The following is a 24,259-nucleotide window of genomic DNA, read 5'->3' as shown; positions in this document are numbered from 1 at the left end:
TCCGTTTTCCTACGATATTTAAAGACAACGTTTAATGTTTGTAGTTATGGCTAAATCGATGCAAATAAACTTATGTGAAGAAAGAAGGGAGGAAAAATATTACAGATATACTGCAATCCTACACTAGAACTCCCACATACCCACGTCTTCCTCATTACAAAATTCCTTGATTTGATACCGCGTCTCTGATCGCTCTTCGATACATGTATCTATGGTCAAAGATGTTATCACCTGTCTACATTACCAACATTTGCCTAGACTGAAAGGTTAATACATATTTCCATAAGCAACATTTGAACCATCGTTAAAAACCTCATTTATGCTACTCTAATTTAGCATGTAAGTACAATGCGTTATGTAGGAGTTTCTTTTTTGTAACGTTGGTATCACAACATTTTGCTGTCAAGCTCAGCGACGAACCTCTCTGATATAGCAGAATATAGTTGTTCTAGTCGATGAAGGTGCGAACTGTGCGGTGGTTGTTTGGGAGTCTAGGTGCTAAGTATACAGCTGACTTCGCATTGATGCAACTGTGTGCTTTAAATAAAGCCTCATGAGTGAAAACGCGTGTATACAGACCGAATTCCTCATCAGAAGCCTCTTGAATGAGTGTCGCTGAAAGCTGACATGACCCTTGAAGATCCATTCTTTGTAGTCAAAGAGTGAGTAAATACAATTAACTATATCTTTTCCGTAGGTTACCTGCACTCACACTAATATGCATTATTTAACAAAAATATTTGTTGTCTTCTAGTTTCTTATTACTAATACGACATAAATTAATTATTGCCTTGAGCCGGTGCTGCGGGAAAAAGTTTTCGAAATCCAGCGAAGAATCAGAATTTTGAAACTTCTCTGGTCTCTGTAGCGATCTAAAGCATTTCAGACGATAAAATTCTTTCCTTTTAGTGAATGTGCCTACGTGTTCAATATTTATCGCAACGCAGACGGTTCCTTACGAATCACTGAAGTTGAAAAGTTTCAGCGACAAAGCAATATACCTTACGGTATTTTACATTTCTCAGTATGTCAGATGTGTATATGCAAGGAAGAAATAGATGTTTCTGAATTCTTCTTCACCTCCCAATAGTTATTGTGCCATGCGTATAACAGTGCCCATCAAATTCCTTCGTTCTTTTTTCGACAACTTTTGTTTGCTAAGTTAAAAAGCGCACGTCAGACATTTACAAAGACCTTTTTATGATTTACATCAAAGTACAGAGTGTTTTTTTTTTCTATGGTATTCGTAAGGCAAAGTGAGTGTTATATCTGCATTGTTCCAGTAATTAAATATTGTGGATCTTCCAAGACAATTTGAAGTTCACTTTTGTACTTTTCCATTAAAACAATACAACACTTTACAATTTGTGTATTGTATTAATACAGCATTGAACAAGCCCTTCCTTTTTCAACTGTAAAACATTCATTACGAAGTCGTTGCTTGTACTGAAGGTTTTTTCCACCTTGTCACCCGAAAAAGATTTACTCACATTCCAGCCGCTATGCCCCGACTCGAACCCCGCGGCTTTGTCATTTATGCTCTGACAGTCAACAATGAGACGGATTCTACTCGTTTATTTTCTGTTTAACTCAGTTGCCTGACGTTAATCAGACGCCGAAGCATCTTGTCTATGCGCGGATGATAATGAGTGCGCCGAAGTTTGTGCTTTAAAAATACGGATAGTGACGTTCTGGAATTTCTTTTCACACTGATTCGAGAACAAGGCAGTGTCTTGTGTAAATAGCGTATGTTTAAATTCCAGAAAAATGTATGTTATTCGATTTAAAATGGGCAAAGTAATGGACAGTGGAATTATGTGAAGCTTCTGCGACAAAGCGATTTCTGCCGTGTCAAAATGTCAGGTAATAATCTGTCAGACAAAAAGAGCGAGCTAAATGTAGTAGTTGCGTAGAAGCAAAAGTGAAACAGCTATGTTCGATCAATATGACTCACGTGAACGCCTGCTTTCGTTGTACATGCTTCGATGTTAACGAATAAATGAACCATTGCACGTTATTTCACTGTTGCGAGTTTTAAATTAGACTAAACATGAGAAAGAAAAGCAACAGCTGTATGTAGATCTAACAATCGAATTTGTAGTACCAGTGCTGAAGCCATCAGGCAATAACAGTAACTTACCTCATTATATATATATATATATATATATATATATATATATATATATATATATATATTATTAGAACTGAAAAATATTGAAGTGAATACGTCTGATAATAGTAGGAAAACCTTAACAGACGGAACGGAAAATTGAGATGCAAAAATAGTTTCCAAAATCTGTAAAGAAATACAAGGACCATGCATTTCTTTAATTGCCAGAGGCTAGGTCGCACCGCCTTATTAGCGTGCGAAGATCACCGACGTGTTGGCGATACGAGACAGTTTCTCACGAACCGGGTAGATGTTAGTGTACCTCATCCTGTATCAGCTGATGGAGAAAAAATGTCATATGAAATGCAAACTGTCCAGTTTTCCTCGGAGACGAAAAAGTGCAGAAGAATTAAAGACTCTATTTTCTAGACCTAGCTTAGTTCCATTGTGAAACCCCGCGCTTTTCATGTCAGTGCTCCAGCAGACGCACAAGCAAACATAGAGGCAATAATAAGTTTCCTTGTAAATTTACTTGTGAAGTCGCACCTTCAGTAGATACCTCCCATAAAATAATGGCTGTGGTCATGCCTGGGCGCATGCCCACGACAGAACTACTTTGGGCGGAAAGGCTTCTTTAAAACTACTTTGTTGTGTAGGCCTATGTTGTTGCTAAAATAAAAAAAAGGGGGGGGGCGAAAGATTCAGGCATCAAGAGTGTCGGATGTCGCAGGTCAATAAAGTCTGTTATGAACGTCGATAACTATTACAGAACTAAGCAGTCCACCGCTTTCTTCGCCAGCCATTGAGAGAAACTCTTTCCCCTCCTTGTTTTCGGTGAAACTGAATGATGAGGGATAAGGAAGAAAGGAAAAACATGACTATTTATATGGCTTCCTTATGACAACGGGACATAATTGGATTCAGACCATATGTGGAGTTACAGAAGTTCTAGGAACAAAAAACCATTTTGCATGTGCTTACCAGAACCCATTTAAAAGCCATTGACACATCTAAGAGACTACTAGCTCCATAGGCAAGATGAACTTACTAGAGAAGAGATTAAAGGCGGAGTGGATATGTTTGTTATGAAACATATCATTGTTTCCTAGTTCTCGCACTGGCTTTCAGCTGTTGAGGTTCCTGCACAAATCAAGATCGCAGTGAGTTCTTTATGCCTGCCATGATGTGTCCCACTGGATGAAAAAGTGCTTAAAGAGGTCACGGAACTCCTAGTGGAAGACTTCATCGCGTTCTGTGTGTTATGAGGCTTAGTAACCGTCTGCCTCTGGAGTCGAATGACTGAAAAATCGTTCATGAAGGATCGCCTTTGGCCATTGATCTCTGTTCGTCAACCCCCATAGACACTACATATGGGGAAGTGACCAAAGGTTTGTATTCCAGTGACAATACCCCAGTAGTGTCCAAAAGGAGTCAGCAAAAATGGAACATCTGCAAGGCAAATTTAACATCATAATGCTAGATGACTATTTTAAACGAGACAGTAGTGTCCGGAAGATGGAGGATAATAAGGGTAGCGCGGTTCAACAAACCACAGAAGAATCTATAGGTAAGACGGTCTTTCGACTGGTAAAATGAAAAAAAAAACAAAAAAACACTTCGCAGTTGGTGATAGGTGTGCTTTTATGCAGAACTTTAAATTTAATCAATCGGCAGAAAATGCTGCAGGCTTTCGAAATGTGGGAGCAAATGCATGATGCATGGTGTGTGAGAAAAGTACTGAGACTGATTTATCTACCAAAGTTTATATTTTCGAATGGTAGTTACCCCTTCCAAGTGTTGCCCTTTGGCAGCTATACACCAATGGCGCTGAAAAGCTTAAGTTGGTGGTGGGGCCTTTTACATGTCTGTCACATTCTTTTTTATGTTCTCCAGTCCCAAAATGACGTCGTTTTAAGACATTTTTCAATTTCGGGAAAAGAGAAAAGGCCCAATGACTCAGATGAAGTGAATAGGGGACCTGTGGAACAACAGGAATGCCTTTTGAGGTAAAAAATTCCGTAATGGAAATGGCTGTGTGACCTGGAGCGTGCAGCCCACTTGTCAGTGGTGGCCAGTCATACTCGATTCACCCATTTTCTCAGCCTTTCAAGAACATCTTTGTAAAACGCTTGGTTAGTTGGCTGGTGAAACAAATTGTTTGGACGCGATACCCCTACTATCAAAATAATAATAATAATAACTAAAGAAGGAAACTAATCAGCATTGTTTTGATCTGCTCATTCGAGCTTTTTCGGTTGAAGAAATCTCTCTGTGTGCCATTGCTTCTCACTTTGCTGCTTTGTCTCAGGATCGCACTCAAAAATCCAGAATTCATCATCTGTGATCACACCACTGAACCATTCGTAGTCATTGGAAATCCTGTCAAGTAGAACAGTGTACATGTTTCTTAAATTGCCCTTTTGCTCGGCTGTGAGATTTTGACTATGGAAACTCTGAACGATACCTGATTGTCAGTCTTTATGTACTCAAGTATTGGTCCACGACAAGTAGAATGCCCACATGTATGTCTGTCCAGATGGGATCGGAACAATACCTGTAAATTTACGCTGACGAAAATGGGAAAGTGTTACACATTGAAGCACCAGTCCGATATTTCTTAAACTTTTGGAGATGCTCATCACAAAACGTGTAATAAATGATTAAATTTTGATTCCATTCGGAACCGATGTCCTTCATCAACATCAATATAAACATAGACAAGAATACATTTTTGTATTCGTTGTGGCTTGGAAGTAAACGGCCTTCGAATGTCATCTAGTGGAGTTTCTTACCAGACACAGATGATGTGTCAGTTCATGGAGATTTCTGGCTGGCTGCTCGTATGGAAGTATGTCATCTCGTCGCATCCCAATCATGATCTGTGGGTAACAAATGGGATAACTGGGCAGGCCAGTGGAGGATTCATACATTCTTGGAGGCGCTTGTGTGATCTGCATTGTCCTAATCTTCATTATCCTGCGGGGATGTGACAGCAGGGTGTACCATTTCTGCCACTTATTCATGGACATGCAACTTCCCTTCAACAATTACCAAATCACTCCTGTTACCATATTCAGTAGCTCTCCCCATAGTTCCAGGAGTTGAATTGGAATGCTTCTCGAGGATGTCTGCTTCCGGCCTACGGACACGTTGGCGTCAATCTGACCACCACAAACAGAAGTTAGGCTCATCGCTGAGCACGAGAGGATGCTACTCAGTGTCTCAGTTTTACTGTGGCCGTACATCAGAAATATTGCCGTTATCTGTGGTATGGTGTTAACGGTAAACGACCCATGGCAATTTGAGATATCAACCCAGTTTCCAGTAATTTGTTCCTGGCGTTTCGTGGCGACTCTCCACTACCACCTTTTACCCGTATTCCAGCTGTTGTCATCCAGCTATTCGTCAGAACCAGTCGAGCAATGAAACAATATTCTCGTGGTATAGTTCTTCTGGAAGAATCGGTGTCTGCTCTCTTTGCTCTTTGTCACACTGCTGTCGTGAGTCCATCTCGTCTCTACTCGTTTTGCAGTAATTCCAGTACAGTCAGTTGCCTCTGTGGTCTGTCGGTGCGATACTTCCACGTTCCTCATGCCAATGGTTCGACCCCTCTCAACGCCTGAAAGATGGAGATAAGATGCTCGAACATATCCTTTCGGCATGCTGTATTGCGATTTCCGACTGAAAAGTTCCAGTAACATTAGATACACCGAACAGCAATCATGTGCTCACACCATCCTTCATCTGTAAGAATGCCTTTTCTTCTGTACTGGAAATATGCGCGAATAAGAATGGGATTTTAATCAACATATCCTACGCCATGGGCATAATACTGGAGTATTAGTTTGGTAGCGTCTGGTCAAGGTGTTCATGGTCTAACACTTTCCATTTCCGTCAGTGCTGTTATTTCCAGGTAAAGAAACACATTTTATCTGATTATTGCGTGTACCGCGTAACAGACAGGCTCTTGGATGTAGATTTTGTATCTCATTCCACGACAAAACAACTAAAATAAGGCAGTTAATGCTGCAGCTTTTATAGGTTGTAAGTTACTTGTAGCACACTGTTTCATTAATACTTTATCAATATTGAAAGCATTATTGTAATCAAACTATAAAAAAGGTCGAACTTAAATAGTTCTGTAATGTTCAGGCCACAAAATTTATAATACGGAAAAACATCTTAATAGCACTGTGAAACAAGAAAGTAAATGAACAGAGTAGCTAAAACTGATTTAAGTATAGATTGACAGGAGTGAACATATTTGTCATTGCCTTAATATATATATATTTTTTACCTTAGTAGTACATGATATATTGTCCATGTTTTGTTTAATAAAGTTATTTATTACAGTGAAGTATGCAAAGCTTTAAACAAAACGAGAGGATTGTATCGTCGTTGGCTTGAGCTACATGATGACCCAGGTAATAGTGTATCAAAAGATGAATTGGAATGGACTACAACAGAACTACGAAATGCGCTTCGCAGCATTGAATGGGATCTAGAAGATTTGGAAGATACTATTGATATCCTTTTTGAATGAATTAAGTTTTTTGGCAACGTGAAATAGTATTAGTATACAGCCTTCCTTTTTCATATAATTAATTTTATTGTGCGAGAATTACTAATGTCCGAATAGCGTTTTCTCTTCTGCCACAAACGTCGCATCCAAGCTGTGACGAGATCTTTTGAACTAACCTCGAAAAAATTCTTTTATATTGCGTCTTGCAATACAGTATACCACATTCTTTTGTGAAAGATTTGAAAAACGGTGTTTCCTCTTATTAACCGCGGTTAAGCGTATAATATTTCAACGGAAGAATAGCGATACCTGAGGCGATTGTTTAGACAATCATTGTGTGCAAAATTATAGTTCATTTATGGTCTTTAAATATTGTACGACTTCCTATGGTGACTAGAGACTCTGTAGTTTGCAGCTAGCTTACCCTTGGTGTTTGCCAGTGTGCGGCGTTAATTGTATGGGGTGACAGAAATGGAACAGAAAAAATACTGTTGATGCATAATACCGTCATAGCGCCACAAGTTGAATGACAGTACGTAGACACATGAATAATCGAGAAAGACAGACCAATAAATAAAGAGAATAGACTCATATCACTCTCTCGAAGACCAAGCGAAATAGTTGAATGATAACGAGTTTTTAATATCGGCGTACTAATTTTAAGTATTCTGTCGTCTCCTCAGAGCACAGCGTGCAAGTTTTGTCTCCAGTCAACGCCAGACACTTTCCAACCGTCTTCTCGTCTGATTCGCGACGACGGAACATCTAAACGAAAAACTGTAGTAAAGAATAGAGAACAGAAGACGAGAGAAGAGGACGACCTGGTGGAGAGAATCTTAAGTGTAATTGTTTTCAAAAGCGTCACTTGCTTTTACTGCTTTTTTTCTTTTATCTTTGATGTGCACGGGACATAATGTAGCAGTTAACGATCCATACAGCGGACGGACCATTGTCGCCAGTTTTTAATCCAGTTTATCTGACGTATAGCAGGACGTTGGAAGTTGTACGGAAAACATTTGTAGGAGCCGCAAAGTACTCTGCAGTCATAAAATGACAAAATTTTTGCTGCATGACAGTAGGAAATAATTAATCATCCATTCTCGCTACCATAATCGATTTCTATGTTCGAGCCATTACGAATATGTTGTGAACTGAAATGAGATGCGGAAGCGGACATTATATTCCTACAGCTGAAATGTTCACCGAGCGAGGTGGCGCAGTGGTTATCACACTGGACTCTGATTTGGGAGGACGTCGCTTCAAACCCGCGTCCGGCCAACCTGATGTAGTTTTTCCGTGGTTTCCCTAAATCGATTCAGGCAAATGCCGGGATGGTTCATTTGAAAAAGGCACGGCTGACTTCCTTACCTATCGTTCCCTAATCCGATGGGACCGATGATCTCGTTGTTCGGTCCCCTCCCCTAAATCCACCACCCCCACCACCACTGCTGAAATGTTCGCATTTCGTTTCGCCAACCAAAGTGAAAACTGTGTGGTGTGGTGGTTACTGAATAGTTCTCGAACTTATTATATTGTTTCCCGTGTTTGCATCTTCTTAGGAGCTCTTCTTGACCATTCAGTTCCAGTCTACATACCGAAGCACTGATTGATGATGGAAATAGTTTTGAGATTTCACGATGAATGGTTCTGAATGTACTTGCTACTAATCATTATCCATTATATGCTCCGCCTTTCTTCGAGGTGATACGTCTACTTGCGTAGCAGAGTAGGATTAAAGTTCGAAGTATTTTTTTGTCTACGGAGGATAGGGGCAGTTGAAGTTTCGTCTATTTTGATTCAAGGGTAAAGCAACCTTCTGGAAGCATAATTCTATTCTCACTGTTCCTAAAGGAACAATATGTAAGAGGTTCAAAGACATTCATTGACTTCTATGTGGCAAGCAAATCTCAGAACTTTCAGAGTATGCTTTCATAGATATTTGGTTTATTTCTTTTTCTTTTGAGCGTCTGTCAGTTTAAATTTTGCAGCATTTGTTCCGTATCCTCTCACTAGTCAAACCAGTCTGTGTTCATTCACGTTGCTGTTGTATGTAGTTGCTCGATGCAAACTAGAGAACAGGGAAATGACGTTCCGAAACCTAAAAATTGCATTTGATTATGTGCTAACGCTTTGGGACCTCCCCTGCAGTCTCTTCACAGGGGACGGCAGTCGCGCGTGAAAATATAATTTACATCAGCGTGTCAATCTGTTTATCGTACTACTAACTAGTCGTACTGTCTTTCGGGGGTGGGGGATTACTCACAAATTCAGAACACGGAGTTGATCGTATTTAATTCATTGTATTCAAAAATTAGTACTGAGCGTTTGGGTCAGATACAGGAATCTCGCTTTTCCATCGTGGGCAAGAGTTAGTTTGAAGTTGTCTTATCACAATCAGTAATATGTAGAGTTCCTTGTGACGTGTGGTGGATGTATTGGGTGAGAGGAAGCAAAACTGTGAAACGCGGAGGCGGCACATAGCTTAGTTACTCCTCTAGAATAACACCAAGCGTGGCACTGAGATTAACGTTTCCATTCGAACGGATCACAATCAACAGTGTAGCATGCTCCCACTCGATGGGACACTGCGAAGAGATTTGGCAGCCAAGAACGGTCATTGCCCCCATTTTTTAAAGATAAACAACTTTGCTGCGCCGCCACCTGTCTTACCTCTACGGGCCAAATCTGCTGAATGTATCTTCCGCTATCATTAATAAAATTGGCTACTTCTGAGTCGAGTGCCAGCATGCTGTAGTGCGTTAACGTCCTCGGCGGGGAGGTGGGTTTGGGTTCGTAGTATACAACACCAATAAAATATTTCTCCTAGACTTCCCTTGGAATCTTTCACAAACAAGTCAAAATAAACTTTCGTAAAATAACGTACCAAGATTGCATTAACATGAAATTAATGTCTGTGTTTACAACTTACTATACTAAAACGTTTCAACACGCGAGGAAACACCAGCAATCGATGACGTTTTGTAACCTTGAAGAAAGTGTCTTTGTTAAAGATTTATGATTTATCAACACAACTAGAATCACAGAGAGTATACACGGCTGACGAAAAAAGTCAAGCACCCCGAAGACATGGTTGGATGATAATGTAACTTCGTACACGTACATACCCTTGAAGTCTAAGTAAATTATTACAATTGTAGTTCCGTGTGACAGGTAGAACCGCCACCAGAGAACATTAGTTTTGTTCGTTTTTAGTGCTGTTGCCATTCTCGTAGGGTATGGGAGGCGCATGAAAGCGTTAGGCGTTCAATGACAGTTGCGAAGGACCCAGATGCCGCGTACTCGTGTTAGACAGCATTATCAGCACCGGACAGAGTGTGGAAAATGCCGCATTGGGGGTCTCCATTTGGCCTACTGGCCCAATCGTGTAGCAGCCATCTTTCTGGGACATTCGGATGTGTTGGTGGCCCAATGTTGGAACTTAGGGGAACGTAAGGGTCGGCATAGTCGTCGTCGATGCTCCAATCGACCATGTCTAATCTTGACGAGGTAGGATCGCCATACCGTGCACGAAGCACATCATAACCTCTTGACATCAGCTCTTGCCATCCGAGAACAAGTAGTGGACTGCCAGCAACATTGTATATTCCCGTACCATTGGTCGGGAACTAGCATGTTTAGGCTGCCGTTAACACTACAACACAGACCGCTGCGTTTTGAGCGATGCCGTGACCAGGATGCGTGGACCGCTCCTCTCGGTAGGAGTCCACTGTTTTATGCCGTCTACGCATTGGTCATACCAGGCTCGCCCATTGTTTCCTCCTGCGTAACGAACCACTCCTGCAGTGTGGGTGTGGAGCCAGACTGACTGTGTCCCACATATGGCTGGAATATCCCCTTCTTTTGGCCCTTCGTGCTAAGTCTAGTCTTCCCGATACCTTAATTTTAATATTAGCAGACGATTCACGGATGGTTGAACTGGTCCTCAGCTTCCTCTCTCAAAGTGGTTTTTATTTCCAGATATAAGGTTTTGCTTTACTTCGGGAGCAGGGGCAGGGTGGTTGTGGTTGGGATCTCTCTTCAGGTCTTGAGGTCTGTACCTCCATGACCACTCCCCCATGGAAAGACCGCCCTTTTTTCCAGTTTTTAGATTTGGACTCGCCTTCTATGCTTTTTACTATGCGTATTTTAACTTCATTTGTTTATAATTTGACTCCCCTGACTGGATTCGTCTACTTTTAGCAGACAGTACCTTCGGAATCGCGGGGCTGATGACATTGCCGTTTGGTCCCATAAACACTCTCAATGAATCAATCAATCACGAAGCGTGGGCAGCTGATGAGTGGCGTTGCATTGTGATCAGCAATAAATTGTGGCTCTACATTATTACGGATGACCGTCGTCAGCGAGTACGGCGGCGGCTGTGGAGAGGTCCCATCCTTCCAATGTTTCATAGAGGCACGGCAGTGGTACTCTTGCCGTCACGGTGTGGGGTGCCATTGTGTATGATTTCAGGTCACGTCTGATAGTGACTGAGGAAACTCTGACAGCACAATGGTATGTCACGGACGTCCTGTATCCTCATGTGTTAACTCTCATGCGTTAATATCGTGGTGCCATTGTTCAACAGTACAGCGCTCACACTTGGCACGTGTCTTTATTGTGTTCGTGATGTTGAGGTACTACCGTGGTCAGCAAGATCCCCAGATATGTCCCCAATAGAAAATGTGTGGGACCAGCTGGGTCGTAAACTCCGCCCTAGTGCCTGTATCCAGGATATCAAGGATCAGTTAAAACAGTTGCGGGCCAGCTTGCTTCAACAGAGGATGCGACAGCATTGACACCTGTCCCAACCTAGTCAGTGTGTGCATCTACGCCTGAGAGAACGCAAAGTCTTATTGATATGTGGGCTTATACTGCCGAATTCTTTGTCACTTTGACTCGATTTTGTAATCAGAGAGATAACATCACGTACACTATGTGATCAAAAGTATCCGGACACCCCCAAAAACATACGCTTTTCATATTAGGTGCATTGTGCTGTCACTTACTGCCAGGTACTCCGTATCAGCGATCTCAGTAGTCATTAGACATCATGAGAGAGCAGAATTTGGGGGGGGGGGGGGAACTCACGGACATCGAACGTGGTCAGGTGACGGGGTGTCACTTGTCATACGTCTGTACGCGAGATTTCCACACTCCTAAACATCCCGAGGTCAACTGTTTCCGATGTAATAGTGAAGTGGAAACGTGAGGGGACACGTACAGCACAAAAGCTTACAGGCCGACCTCGTCTGTTGACTGACAGACACAGCAGGTAGTTGGAGGGTCGTAATGCGTAATAGGCAGACATCTACCCAGACTGCATCAGAATCCACTGCAAGTAGTATGATAGTTAGGCAGGAGGTAAGAGAACTTGGATTTCATGGTCGAGAGGCTGCCATAAGCCACTCATCACGCCGGTAAATGCCAAACAATGCTTCGCCTGGTGTAAGGAGCGTAAGGAGCGGCTGAACAGTGGAAAAACGTTGTGTGGAGTGACGAATCACGGCACACAATGTGGCGACCCGATGGCAGTGTGTGGGTATGGCGAATGTCCGGTGAACGTCATCTGCCAGCGTGTGTAGTGCCAACAGTAAAATTCGGAGGCGGTGGTGTTATGGTTGTGGTAGAGTTTCTCATGGAGGGGCCTGCACCCCTTGTTTTGCGTGGCTCTATCACAGCACGCCTACATTGATGTTTTAAGCACCTTCTTGCTTCCCACTGTTGAAGAGCAATTCGGGGATGACGATTGAATCTTTAAACACAATCGAGCACCTGTTCATAATGCACGGCCTGTGGCGGAGTGGTTACACGACAATAACATCCCTGTAATGGACTGACCTGCACAGAGTCCTGATTTGAATCCTGTAGAACACCTTTGGGATGTTTTGGAACGCCGACTTCGTGCCAGGCCTCACCGATCGACATCGATACCTCTCCTCAGTGCAGCGCCCCGTGAAGAATGGGCTGCCATTCCCCCAAGAAACGTTCCAGCACCTGATTGAACGTATGCCTGCGAGAGTGGAAGCTATCATCAAGGCTAAGGGTGGACCAACAGCATGTTGAATTCCAGCATTACCGATGGAGGGTGCCACGAACTTGTAAGTCATTTTCAGCCAGATTTCCGGATACATTTGATCACATAGTGTACCTCTCAACCCGTGAAGTTTCGTCTCCTCGCCACTCTGTATTTCCATTGTAGGCTTTTCCTCATATTTTAAAATGTTTTAAAATGCGTGAAGGGACATGAAAACAGACTGTTTTAGTGAATATTAATTTGTAAGTGGAATCGTGGAAAGACCAAGTATCGAAACGATAACTCGTTATCACAAAAATTTTGTCACAGTACATGTAAATGAACTGTGTATGGGAAGAGCCTCATCGCTAAAGACTGTCAACTTACAAAATACTGTAGCGGAAGGAGAGCAGCTGTGATGGTGAATGAAAGTAGAAATGTCGATAGCTGATTTCTAGTTTTTAATGCTAGCTCTGTCTCACGTAGCTAAACTCTATACTCGTGTTTTATTCATTAAAGTTTCCCCGTGTGGCTACTCCTCGTGAAATTCTTACAGCGAACTCGTACATTTACAGTTCACTCTGGGTTTGTAGGATTTGTAATTATCGGTAAAAAGTTTGTGTAATTCTGCTCCGATATTGCGAACTTCCTAATCTTGGAGGCATCTGTGAAACCAGGCGAGTTGTTTCACTTGTTTACGAATCGAACTCGCATCCGGAACAGAGTGAGATGGTGCACTGGCAGCACACTAGACTCGGTCTCGCGAGAACGGTGGTTCGTAACCTTGTCCAGCCAGGCTGATTTAGGTTTCCGTGATTTCCCTAACCCTGTTAAGATCATTTCAAAAGCCACGGCTGACTTCCTCTCCCAATTCGAGCTTTTGCTTCGATTCTAATGACGTCTTCGTTAATTTTCCGTCCTTCCTTTCGTATCCAGGGGGAGGAATTTCCCAGAATGCCTCAGGCAAAGATAGGGATGATATATTGATAACCCCGACATCTTTCTCTCGTTTCTGTCCAAATGAAATGGCACTCAGTCTTCAGTCACCTGCATATTGACAGATCTGTCTTCTAATACTCTTCCTCCATCTTGAATAAGGAATGTACCGTAGGCTATTAAGCGTATTATGTATATGCTCTTCACCTATAAGTAACTATAACCAATCTCATATTTGGAAACTTTGTCTATTCCAGGCAGCCTCCACTAAAATATTTCTTTATGACAATTAGTTTCAAGAATTCGATTCTCAGATGTCACTGTTGCCTGCTTCACAAGAAGTGATCCTTGTGATATTTTAATACTAGAGTGAATTCTCAGCACTAGTTGCGCCATAAAGAAAAGCTTTACTCAATCTTAATGGAGTAAATACGTAGCATGTTTGATCAGTCGCGTGACCTACGTACAAGTTCATCTTCGTGTTGTATAAAGCCCTACATCCTCGCATTATTAAACGTATGCAATCTACATCTACATGGATACTCTGCAAATCACATTTAAGTGCCTGGCAGAGAATTCATCCAACCACCTTCACAATTCTCTATTATTCCAATCTTGTATAGCACGCGGAAAGAATGAACACCAATATCTTTCCGTATGAGGTCTGATTTCCCTTATTTTATTGTGGTGATCGCTTCTCGGTGTCAACAAAATATTTTTGCATTCGGAGGAGAAAGTTTGTGATTGGAATTTCGTGAGAAGACTCCGTCGCAACGAAAAACGCCTTTGTTTTAATGATGTCCAGCCCAAATCCTGTATCATATCAGTGACACTCGCTCCCATATTTCGCGCTAATACAAAACGTGCTGCCCTTATTTGAACTTTTTTGATGTACTCCGTCAATCATGTCTAGTAAGCATACCACACCGCGCAGCAGTATTCTAAAAGAGGACGGACAAGCGTAGTGAAGGCAGTCTCTGTAGAAGGTCTGTTATATTTTCTAAGTGTCCTGCCAATAAAACGCAATCTTTGGTTAGCCTTCCCCACAACATTTTCCATGTGTTCCTTCCAATTTAAGTTGTTCGTAATTGTAATTCCTAGGTATTTAGTTGAATTTACGGCCTTTAGAGTTGACTGTTTTATCGCGTAACCGAAGTTTAACGGATTCCTTTTAGCACTCTTGTGGATGACCTCACACCTTTCGTTACTTAGGGTCAACTGCCAAGTTTCACACCATTCAGTTATCTTTTCGAAATCGTTTTGCAATTTGTTTTGATCTTCTGATGACTTTATTAGTCGATAAACGACAGCGGCATCTGCAAACAACATAAGACAGCTGCTCAGATTGTCTCCCAAATCATTTTATAGGTAAGGAACAGCAAAGGGCCTATAACACTACCTTGGGGAACGCCAGAAATCACTTCTGTTTTACTCGATGACTTTACTACGAACAGTGACCTCTCTGACAGGGAATCACAATTCCAGTCACATAACTGAGACGATATTCCATAAATTCCATAAGCATGCAATTTCACTACAAGCCGCTTTTGTGGTACATTGTCAAAAGCCTTCCGGAAATCCAGAAATGCGGAATCAATCTGAAATCCCTTGTCAATAGCACTCAACACTTCATGTGAATAAAGAGCTAGTTGTGTTTCACAAGAACGATGTTTTCTAAATCCATGTTGACCCTGTGTCAATAGGCCATTTTCTTCGAGGTAATTCATTATGTTCGAACACAATATATGTTCCAAGATCCTGCTGGGTATCGACGTTAATGATATGGGCCTGTAATTTAGTGGATTACTCCTACTACCTTTCTTGAATATTGGCGTGACCTGTGCAACTTTCCAGCCTTTTGAGCGAAAGAATGTTCTTAACATCTGGAAGAATGATCGGAACGGTGGCAACCACATGAGTGAAGGTACTAACTAACAAGCGAGCGGAGTTTCAGTGCGTACGCAACCTCCGGTATAACTAGTGGAAACACCCAAATTAATCTTCCCATTAATAAGTGAAATATGATGTTGGTAAATATGCCTCTACTCCGGAAATTGTTTCTGTCGCTGTATATTAGGAGGTCTTGTCCTTGCCTTTTGCAACAGGTAATTTGCGAGTTTTGAGAACTGTATTCCGGTCCATCGTTAAACATGTAAGGTGGACACATGAGAGCATAATACAGTCTAATCATTTATTCCGAAATTCGCTCTTGTGCGACTTACAAATGCGCTGCAAAAGTTCTTCATTGTTGTGCTTGGTATGTCATGGAGCCGAGAAATGGGGGGCTTTGCGTGTGGATCTAGTAAGGACGCCCGTTAGACTTTGCCAGCACATCATGTTTATTTTGAGGCATTGGCCACAGACCGTCTTAAATTTCTTACCACGATAGACGTTATACATAGAAACTCTTATGTCTATAGGTACTGCAACAAATAACTCAGTAACAGAAGGGTGAGTGTTGGGAGCTGTTAATTGTGGCTCGATAGTTTTTATTCTGGAAGGATATGGTTGATTTTCGTCATCTGGAGGCCATATATGATTCTACCGATCAGAAGCATGGGAAGAGACCTTTGTCTCGTGTGGGCCGAATTAGTTTGCATACGTTCGCGGAAGGTGGATACACACCTTCAATCGCAACTGAAAAAATGTTGGACAGTTTTGTCAAACTGGTATTTTGGAGCGAGGTTCCGAGGTAAGGGGCGAAAGACAAGCTGATGTGGGACGTAGTTTCTTCACGACAGGCAGCCTGCTCACAGAGCGGCCAAAATAGAAGCATTCCTTGAGAACACCCGAGTCGACACCCTTCCGCACCCATCTCAAAACTAAGTCCAGGTCCCATGTCATCCTCTCAGTACTGTCCATAACAAGACAAGCCATTATCAGCATCGATTTGAGTCCTCGGAAGTGGGTGTCTGCTTACAAATCATTATTGAATACTCCATCTAAAGAGACGTATTGTGGCCCCTCACTAAGTGGTTTGAGATTATTTGTTCCTGCATATCATCTCCAGAATAATTTGAGAATATGCGAGTGCAAATTTCCTAACTCCAGGAATTTGAATTACTTTCTCAGAACTTTGAGTGATCCTCACATATAATTACTGTTTTACATTTCTAGCACAACACCTGTTAGTTATTTATTGTTTAACAAGTCTTTTGCGCTGTCATTATATTTCAAAAACAGGAATTTTATCTGCGTTTGGAACATACATTTATCGCCATAAATGTAAGTTCTGTACAGAGTTGCGGACAAAACTCACTTTTGTCTCTTGTAGAAAAAGAGTACCAAGAACAGTAACTACAGTGCAGAACAGGTTTTCTGATAAGAAGTTATCAAATGTTTTGCGAATTCATCATCCAAGGAATATTCAAATTGAATGGTCAGATACTATTTTTCTAATAGACGCAGAAGAATTTTACGGTTTTTTTTTCGGTTTGTGAACAATACTTCGATGGAGTAAGAAAAGATGCATCTTGCTGAAACATCTTGTTGGGTAGCAAGTAATATGGCTGAGAATGCGCTTCTTGTGCCCACACTCCTTGCTGCTGCACGGACATTGGATTGTATTTCCCGTGAATTGTACGTAGCACCAGTTGCAGCGTTTCACTGCAAGGAAAGCTTAAGGTAATCTGATTTAACCCACACCAAGCATTCATTTCGGCCCATCCCGACCACGTTGCTCCAGTGTGTGGACTTCATCATCAAAGATGAAAACATTTCCACGAAACATTCCCGAGAAGGTCAGTATGAAATTTGATGCGAATAAGCATATCTACATCCAAACCACGCAAGCCGCTTTCAAGTGTGAGGTAGCGAGTAGGCTACTCATGATGCCACTATCAGGCCCCCCTTTCTCCAATTTGTGCCATTTGCGAATGATGTATGGGAACACAGACTATAGGTAGGCCTATGCATGAGGTCTAATATTTATAGCAAATCGACTTCGACGTTAGTTGTAGACTAATTTGCCATTATTTCGAACTTTGAGGTCTACTGGCGATTTGCCGCAGCTTTTTGTACGTTTGGCGATATGTTATTGTTCGATTAACATTAAGTTTTATTTTTGTTTGACGAATAATATTTAGTAGGATTACGGGGCACAACTCTGCCGTTACCTTCACATTTATGCCGAGAATTCTCCGACATGCATTTTAGTGTATTCCCAGTACGGTACCTAGAAACTCACTGAACCTTCTCCATTTATAATAGAAACGCACTTCGCAATTTATTCGCCTATTTTAGTTTTCGCTGTAAGTGAATCATTTGGGACGCTGCAGCGAATTTGCAATTTGATGTCTTAACAACACTGTCACTTACTGTTGGAGAATAATCAGTAGGTAATTACGTGGACATCTTCTTCGTAGGGGGGCGTAATACTTACTTCTGTCAGCCGTTGAAATGTGGGAGATTCGAAAGAAACGCGCAGCATTTCGGCGAGGAAAAATGGTCCGAGATGTACATTAACAAATTTTTTACTATTACTGAAAGTCTATCAAATGTTCATCTGTGGCGATGTTGTTTTCTCCGCTAACCACATGATTCTCTGGTAAAATGCTGAACTCGTAAATTCAGACGTAGCGGCGCTACCCAGAAACTTTTTTCCATCATGAAATCAGGCTGATGACTGAACTGTTTATTTAGGAAAGGCCACACTCGCGTTCTTTTTTTATCATCTGAACAGACGAATCTTTCGTCTATAGGACGGTGAATAAAGAGAGAACGACGAAAACTGGCGTATAGCAACCACTGTTAGTGACACTGAGACTTAGGCCTGCCTGTCCTTTGGGCGCTACAGTCTGGAGCCGAGCGTCCGCTACTGTCGCAGGTTCGAATCCTGCCTCGGGCATGGATGTGTGTGATGTCCTTAGGATAGTTAGATTTAATTAGTTCTGAGTTCTAGGCGACTGATGACCTCAGAAGTTAAGTCGCATAGTGCTCAGAGCCATTTGAACCATTTTTTTTTTTTTTTTTGTCCTTTGGGAAAGTGTTTCCTCGGTACTGGGCAACGCAATAGCAATTTTAGATATTCCCTTTGAGTCCTTCATCGTGTACGATGACCAGTCGTAAGTGACTAGTTGGCGGCGTTGTGTGGTATCTCAAGCACCTCAACCGCGTTGTACTCCACGCGAAGGCTACTTGATATATGGGTCGCGGAAACGATACGCTCCGCGGAACACCAGTTGCTCAAGAGAATGGGATTTCTGCAGACACGGAAAGCAAGCAAGCGTGACTATTTCCTTGTCTCGGATTTGCCCTTGAGTTTCCTATTATTGTCTCATTCAAACGTGTTACACCTCAATGGAAAAGCGCGTGGAATTTGCATTTTCCGTTTGCGGCAGGTGTGTAGATTCTCGGCAAGGTATCAGCTGGACAGGCTGTCCTGATGTACGTCTGATATGATTCTGCAAGTGTGCAGTGCATGGCGGAGGGTACTGCGTACCAGTATGAGGATCTTCTGTCTTATTCCATTCACGTATTGAGCGAGAGAAAAATGGGTAAGGACTTCAAACGCTGGAACAGTGATCTAGATTTCCCTTACAGGTGCATTGCACTTTCCCAGAACCCTTCCAATAAATCTTACTTCTTCCATTCACCTTCCCGAATACTGATTTCACGTGATCGTCAAATTTCATGTCGCTTCTTAGTAGTGTCCCTGTAAGATGCGGCGTTCTCAAGAAGTTCGCCCCTAATATTCTAATCCGGTACTATCGGATTCTTTCTCTTTCTTATAAGTATTATCTTGCAAATATCCACAAGTAAAGAGAGCTGCTATTCATTACACAAAGTGGAAATATTTGTCCTGGTCTTTCTGTAGTTATGCCTATTCCCAATTTCTGTCTTCATCCTTAGCTATCATGGTTCTGTGCCCTGCAATGAAGCATGACGGATATTTTAGTGTGGTTGATGTTCAGTGCTACTTGCACAATTTTACTGCTCATAGATGACACAAGTACCGTTGTGCCAAAGGAAAAAAGAAGAGGACTATCTGTGTTGTCTAGCTGCAAAGAGAGAATGTAATTGTCAGTGCCCTATTAGAAGGAAGCACGCGGAATTGCCTTTTAACGAGTCAAGAAAACCACGGAACACTTAAATGTTGATGGCGGGACGGTGATTTGAACCCCTCTCCTCCCGAATTCAATTTCATAAGTTCAAATGGCTCTGAGCACTATAGGGCTTAACTTCTGAGGTCATCAGTCCCATAGAACTTAGAACTACTTAAACCTAACTAGCCTAAGGACATCACACACATCCATGCCCGAGGCAGGATTCGAACTTGCGACCGTAGCGGTCGCGCGGTTCCAGACTGTAGCGCCTAGAGCCGCTCGGCCACCCCGGCCGGCAATTTCCTAAGTACAAAGGCATAATTACCTCCCTTGAATTCGAGACAATACACGCAATTTTCACGAGGCTAGTAGAGGAGTCTCACACGTGAGGCAATGACCAATTTATTGGCCGTTTCTCGCCTGTTGTTGTTATCATTAGTAAATGCGTTTTATTGCTCCTACTACCACCACGTAGTTGTCATGTGAAAAAAACCCTTGAGATGATCGTAATCATCAATTACGGACAGTGATATTGTTTTTCATAGGGGATCTGTAGGGTTTGGAGAGAAGTATGGAAATGCATGCTTTAACATAAATGCAGATGCTAGCCACCCCCTTCAGGTTGCGCTGTTGTATTTGACCACGGACGGCACCTGTGCAATGCGCTCAATGCGTGAATGCTTTATGTGGATAATCCAAGACAAGGACCCTGTCCAGAGTTCACATCGCCCACGACTGGCTTTGTGAGAACGAAGATGAACTGTCTCTAATCTCCCCTGGCCAACAGTCACCAGGTCTCAATATTATTGAACCTTTGTGGCCATTTTGGAGAGAAGGATGCGCGGTCGCTATCCACCTCCATCATCATTACCTGAACTTGCCCCAATTTTGAAGGAAGAATGGTGTAAGGTTCCTTTGAAACCGGCATATAGGACCTGTATTTCCGAAACAACTTGAAGCTGTTTTTAATCCTAACGGGCTTTCTACGCCTTATTAGACATGATAAAGTGTTGTGTTTTTGATGTTTCCATATGTCTGATCTACCTCTGTACGTAATATTCTGTAATGCTGTGTGTTTCTTATTGACAAAAGCGCTAACGTCGAACTTAGCCAGTGGCAAAAACTGTAATAAAAATTAGGACTGTAAGCGCAAAAATGACCACTTTTAAATTTCTCTTTAGTATCTTATCCTGGGAAAGTACGACGTGTAAGTTTCGAAACGGAAATGCTTGTTAGTGCGGCAGTTGCGTTGCCAGAAAGGCGTACGATAAGCTGCAAGCAATTAAGCACACCAAAGGGAGAGGTGTGATACAAGAGTAGATGTATCAGTTCCCCTTGATCAGAAGAGCCAGATCTTTCAGGGTCCATTTAAGCATTAACACAAGTGGTGCCGAGGATTCATAGCAAAATAAATGTCTCCGCTTTTTGGATATGTGAGATGTTTGTCAGAAGTACACTCATGCTCATAAATTAAGGATAATGCTGATACAAGGTGAAACAACGCTCTGGTGGGTGGTTTCTGGGTTTAAATCACCTCGAGGTATGACAATGCGGTGCATCTGACCTGCGGTCGTCGCACAGTGGCGCTCGCAGCAGTCCACATACGCAGAGGTGTGTTGGTGCATGTCAGAATACGGTGCAGCGAGTAAGTGTGCAGAGGTTTTCAGACGTGCTAATGGTGACTGTGTGTTGAAAATGGCTCAAAGAACACATATTGATGACGTTATGAGGGATAGAATACTAGGACGACTGGAGGCTGGTCAAACATAGCAGGTCGTAGCACGGCCCCTCCGTGTGCCACAAAGTGTGATCTCAAGATTATCGCAACGATTCCAGGAGACAGCAAACGTGTCCAGGCGCTACAGTACGGGACGCCCACAGTGTAAAACACCACAAGAAGACCGATATCTCACCATCAGTGCCCGCAGACGGCTACGGAGTACTGCAGGTAGTCTTGTCGGAACCTTACCGCAGCCACTGGAACAGTTGTCTCCAGGCACACAGTCTACAGACGACTGAACAGACATGGTTTATTCGTCCGGGGACCTGCAAGGTGCATTCCACTGACCCCTGGTCACAGGAGAGCCTGTAAAGCCTGGTGTCAAGAACAGAGTACATAGTCATAGGAACAGTGGTCCCAGGTTACGTCCACGGACGAGTCCAGGTGTAGTCTGAACAGTGATTCTCGCCGGGTTTTCATCTGGCGTGAACCAGGAACCATAAACCAACCGCTTAGTGTCCTTGAAAGGGACCTGTATGGAGGTCGTGGTTTTATGGTGTGGGGTGGGATTATGATTAGTGCACGTACACCCCTGCATGTCTTTGTCAGAGGAACTGTAACAGGTCAGGTGTATCGGGACGTCATTTTGCACCAGTATGTCCGCGTTTTCAGGGGTGCAGTGGGTCCCACCTTCCTCCTGATGGATGATAACACACGGCGCCACCGAGCTTTCATCGTGGAGGAGTACCTTGAAACAGAATATATATCAGGCGAATGGAGTGGCCTGCCTGTTCTCCAAACCTAAACCCCATCGAGCACGTCCGGGATGCTCTCTGCCGACGTATCGCTGCACGTCTTCAAACCCCTTAGACACTTCAGGAGCTCCGACAGGAACTGATGCAAGAATGGGAGGCTATACACCAGCAGATGCTCGACCACCTGATCCAGAGTATGCCAACCCGTTGTGCGGTCTGTGTACGTGTGCATGGTGATCATATCCCATACTGATGTCAGCGTACATGCGCAGGAAACAGTGGTGTTCTGTAGCACATGTGTTTCGGGACGGTTTTCTCAACTTGTCACCAATACCGTGGACTTATAGATCTGTGTCGGGTGTGTTCCCTATGTGCCTATGCTATTAGCGCGTTTTGTGTAGTGCCACGTTGTGTGGCACCACATTCTGCAATTATCCTTAAGTTATGAGCATGAGTGTATATCGTGAAGACGTTTGAACTTTTGCTGACCAATTTTCTGCGCCACTTACAATACAGCGCCCTGAACCCGGTGATGCTGGCGTTGGTGTGAGTCGTTATCCCCTGGAAATCTTAGCGCGGGCCCCACCGCGGCAGCCGCAAAGTGCCGGCGAAACCTTAGGACGGCGTGCCGCCGCAAAGAGCCTTACCTACCGCCTGCTCCACCCGTCTCACTTCTCGGCGCCCCTTACTTGTTTCCGCGACTCACAGGATTCTCTGGCACGGAGACTCCAGACAATCGAGGGTCAAACAAGCAGTCGTCATTGACAACACTACCACTACCACCACCCCCTACCTGAAGTTTTAGGCCTTTCAGTCTGTTGCGAACTTCATGTTTCATGTTGAATTGTTGATTTTTGCTTCTAGTCTTCGGTCGTCTACGCACTCGTTAGAAGGCCCTAAGCCAGGGGTTCCCAGTCTTTGTGGGACATTTACTCATAAACGAGAGCAGATGCGAGCCATTATAAACAACAAATTTTGCCACCAAATTCACCCTTAGACCGAAACAAAATCTAATTTTTTTAAAATTGATGAATTCATTTATTTTACGCATCCAGGATACAAAATTATTACAGAACTCGGAGCATTAACAAAACACACACACACACACACACACACACACACACACACACACACACACACACACACACACAGAGAGAGAGAGAGAGAGAGAGAGAGAGAGAGAGAGAGAGAGAGAGAGAGATATTAATTACGTTGAAAGAAGTTACAAAGGATATTCAATGAAATACAAACATAAAGTACACGACTGACCATTAAAATTCCTACACCACGAAGACGACGTGCTACAGACGCGAAGTTTAACCAACAGTAAGAAGATGGCTGTGATATGCAAATGATTAGCTTTTCAGAGCATTCACACAAGGTTGGCGCCGGTGGCGACACCTACAACGTGCTGACATGAGGAAAGTTTCCAACCGATTTCTCATACACAAACAGCAGTTGACTGGCGTTGCCTGGTGAAACGTCGTTGTGATGCCTCGTGTAAGGAGGAGAAATGCGTACCATCACGTTTCCGACTCTGATAAAGGTCGGATTGTAGCCTATCGCGATTGTGGTTTATCGTATGGCGACATTGCTGCTCGCGTTGGTCGACATCCAAAGACTGTTAGCAGAATACGGAATCGGTTGGTTCAGGAGGGTAATACGGAACGCTATGCTGGATCCCAATGGTCTCGTATCGCTAGCAGTCGAGATGACAGGCATCTTATCCGCATGGTTGTTACGGATCGTGCAGCCACGTCTCGATCCCTGAGTCAACAGATGGGGATTTTTGCAAGACAACAACCATCTGCACAAACAGTTCGACGACGTTTACAGCAGCATGGACTATCAGCTCGGAGACCATGGCTGCGGTTACTCTTGACGCTGCATCACAGACAGGAGCGCCTGCGATGGTGTAATCAACGACGAACCTGGGTGCACGAATGGAAAAACGTCATTTTTTCGGATGAATCCAGGTTCTGTTTACAGCATCATGATGGTCGCACCCGTGTTTGGCGACATCGCAGTGAACGCACATTGGAAACGTGTATTCGTCATCGCCATACTGGCGTATCATCCGGCGTGATGGTATGGGGTGCCATTGGTTACACGTCTCGGGCACATCTTGTTCGCATTGACGTCACTTTGAACAGTGG

General features: G+C 43.1%; 1 protein-coding gene across 1 annotated transcript in view; it reads left to right on the top strand.

Annotated features, from left to right (window-relative positions):
* Nucleotides 1–447: 447 nt before the first annotated feature.
* Nucleotides 448–24,259, top strand: part of LOC126259821 (syntaxin-6) — a 203,582-nt gene continuing 179,770 nt past the window's right edge. The window contains exons 1-2 of the mRNA XM_049956863.1: nucleotides 448–662; nucleotides 6,464–6,636. Coding sequence (XP_049812820.1) covers nucleotides 628–662; nucleotides 6,464–6,636 — 208 coding nt within the window. The 5' untranslated portion in view covers nucleotides 448–627. The remainder of the gene's footprint in view (nucleotides 663–6,463; nucleotides 6,637–24,259) is intronic.

Source organism: Schistocerca nitens, chromosome 5 (assembly GCF_023898315.1).
Source record: "Schistocerca nitens isolate TAMUIC-IGC-003100 chromosome 5, iqSchNite1.1, whole genome shotgun sequence".
NCBI lineage: Eukaryota > Metazoa > Arthropoda > Insecta > Orthoptera > Acrididae > Schistocerca > Schistocerca nitens.
This window is presented reverse-complemented; position numbering and strand designations above follow the sequence as displayed.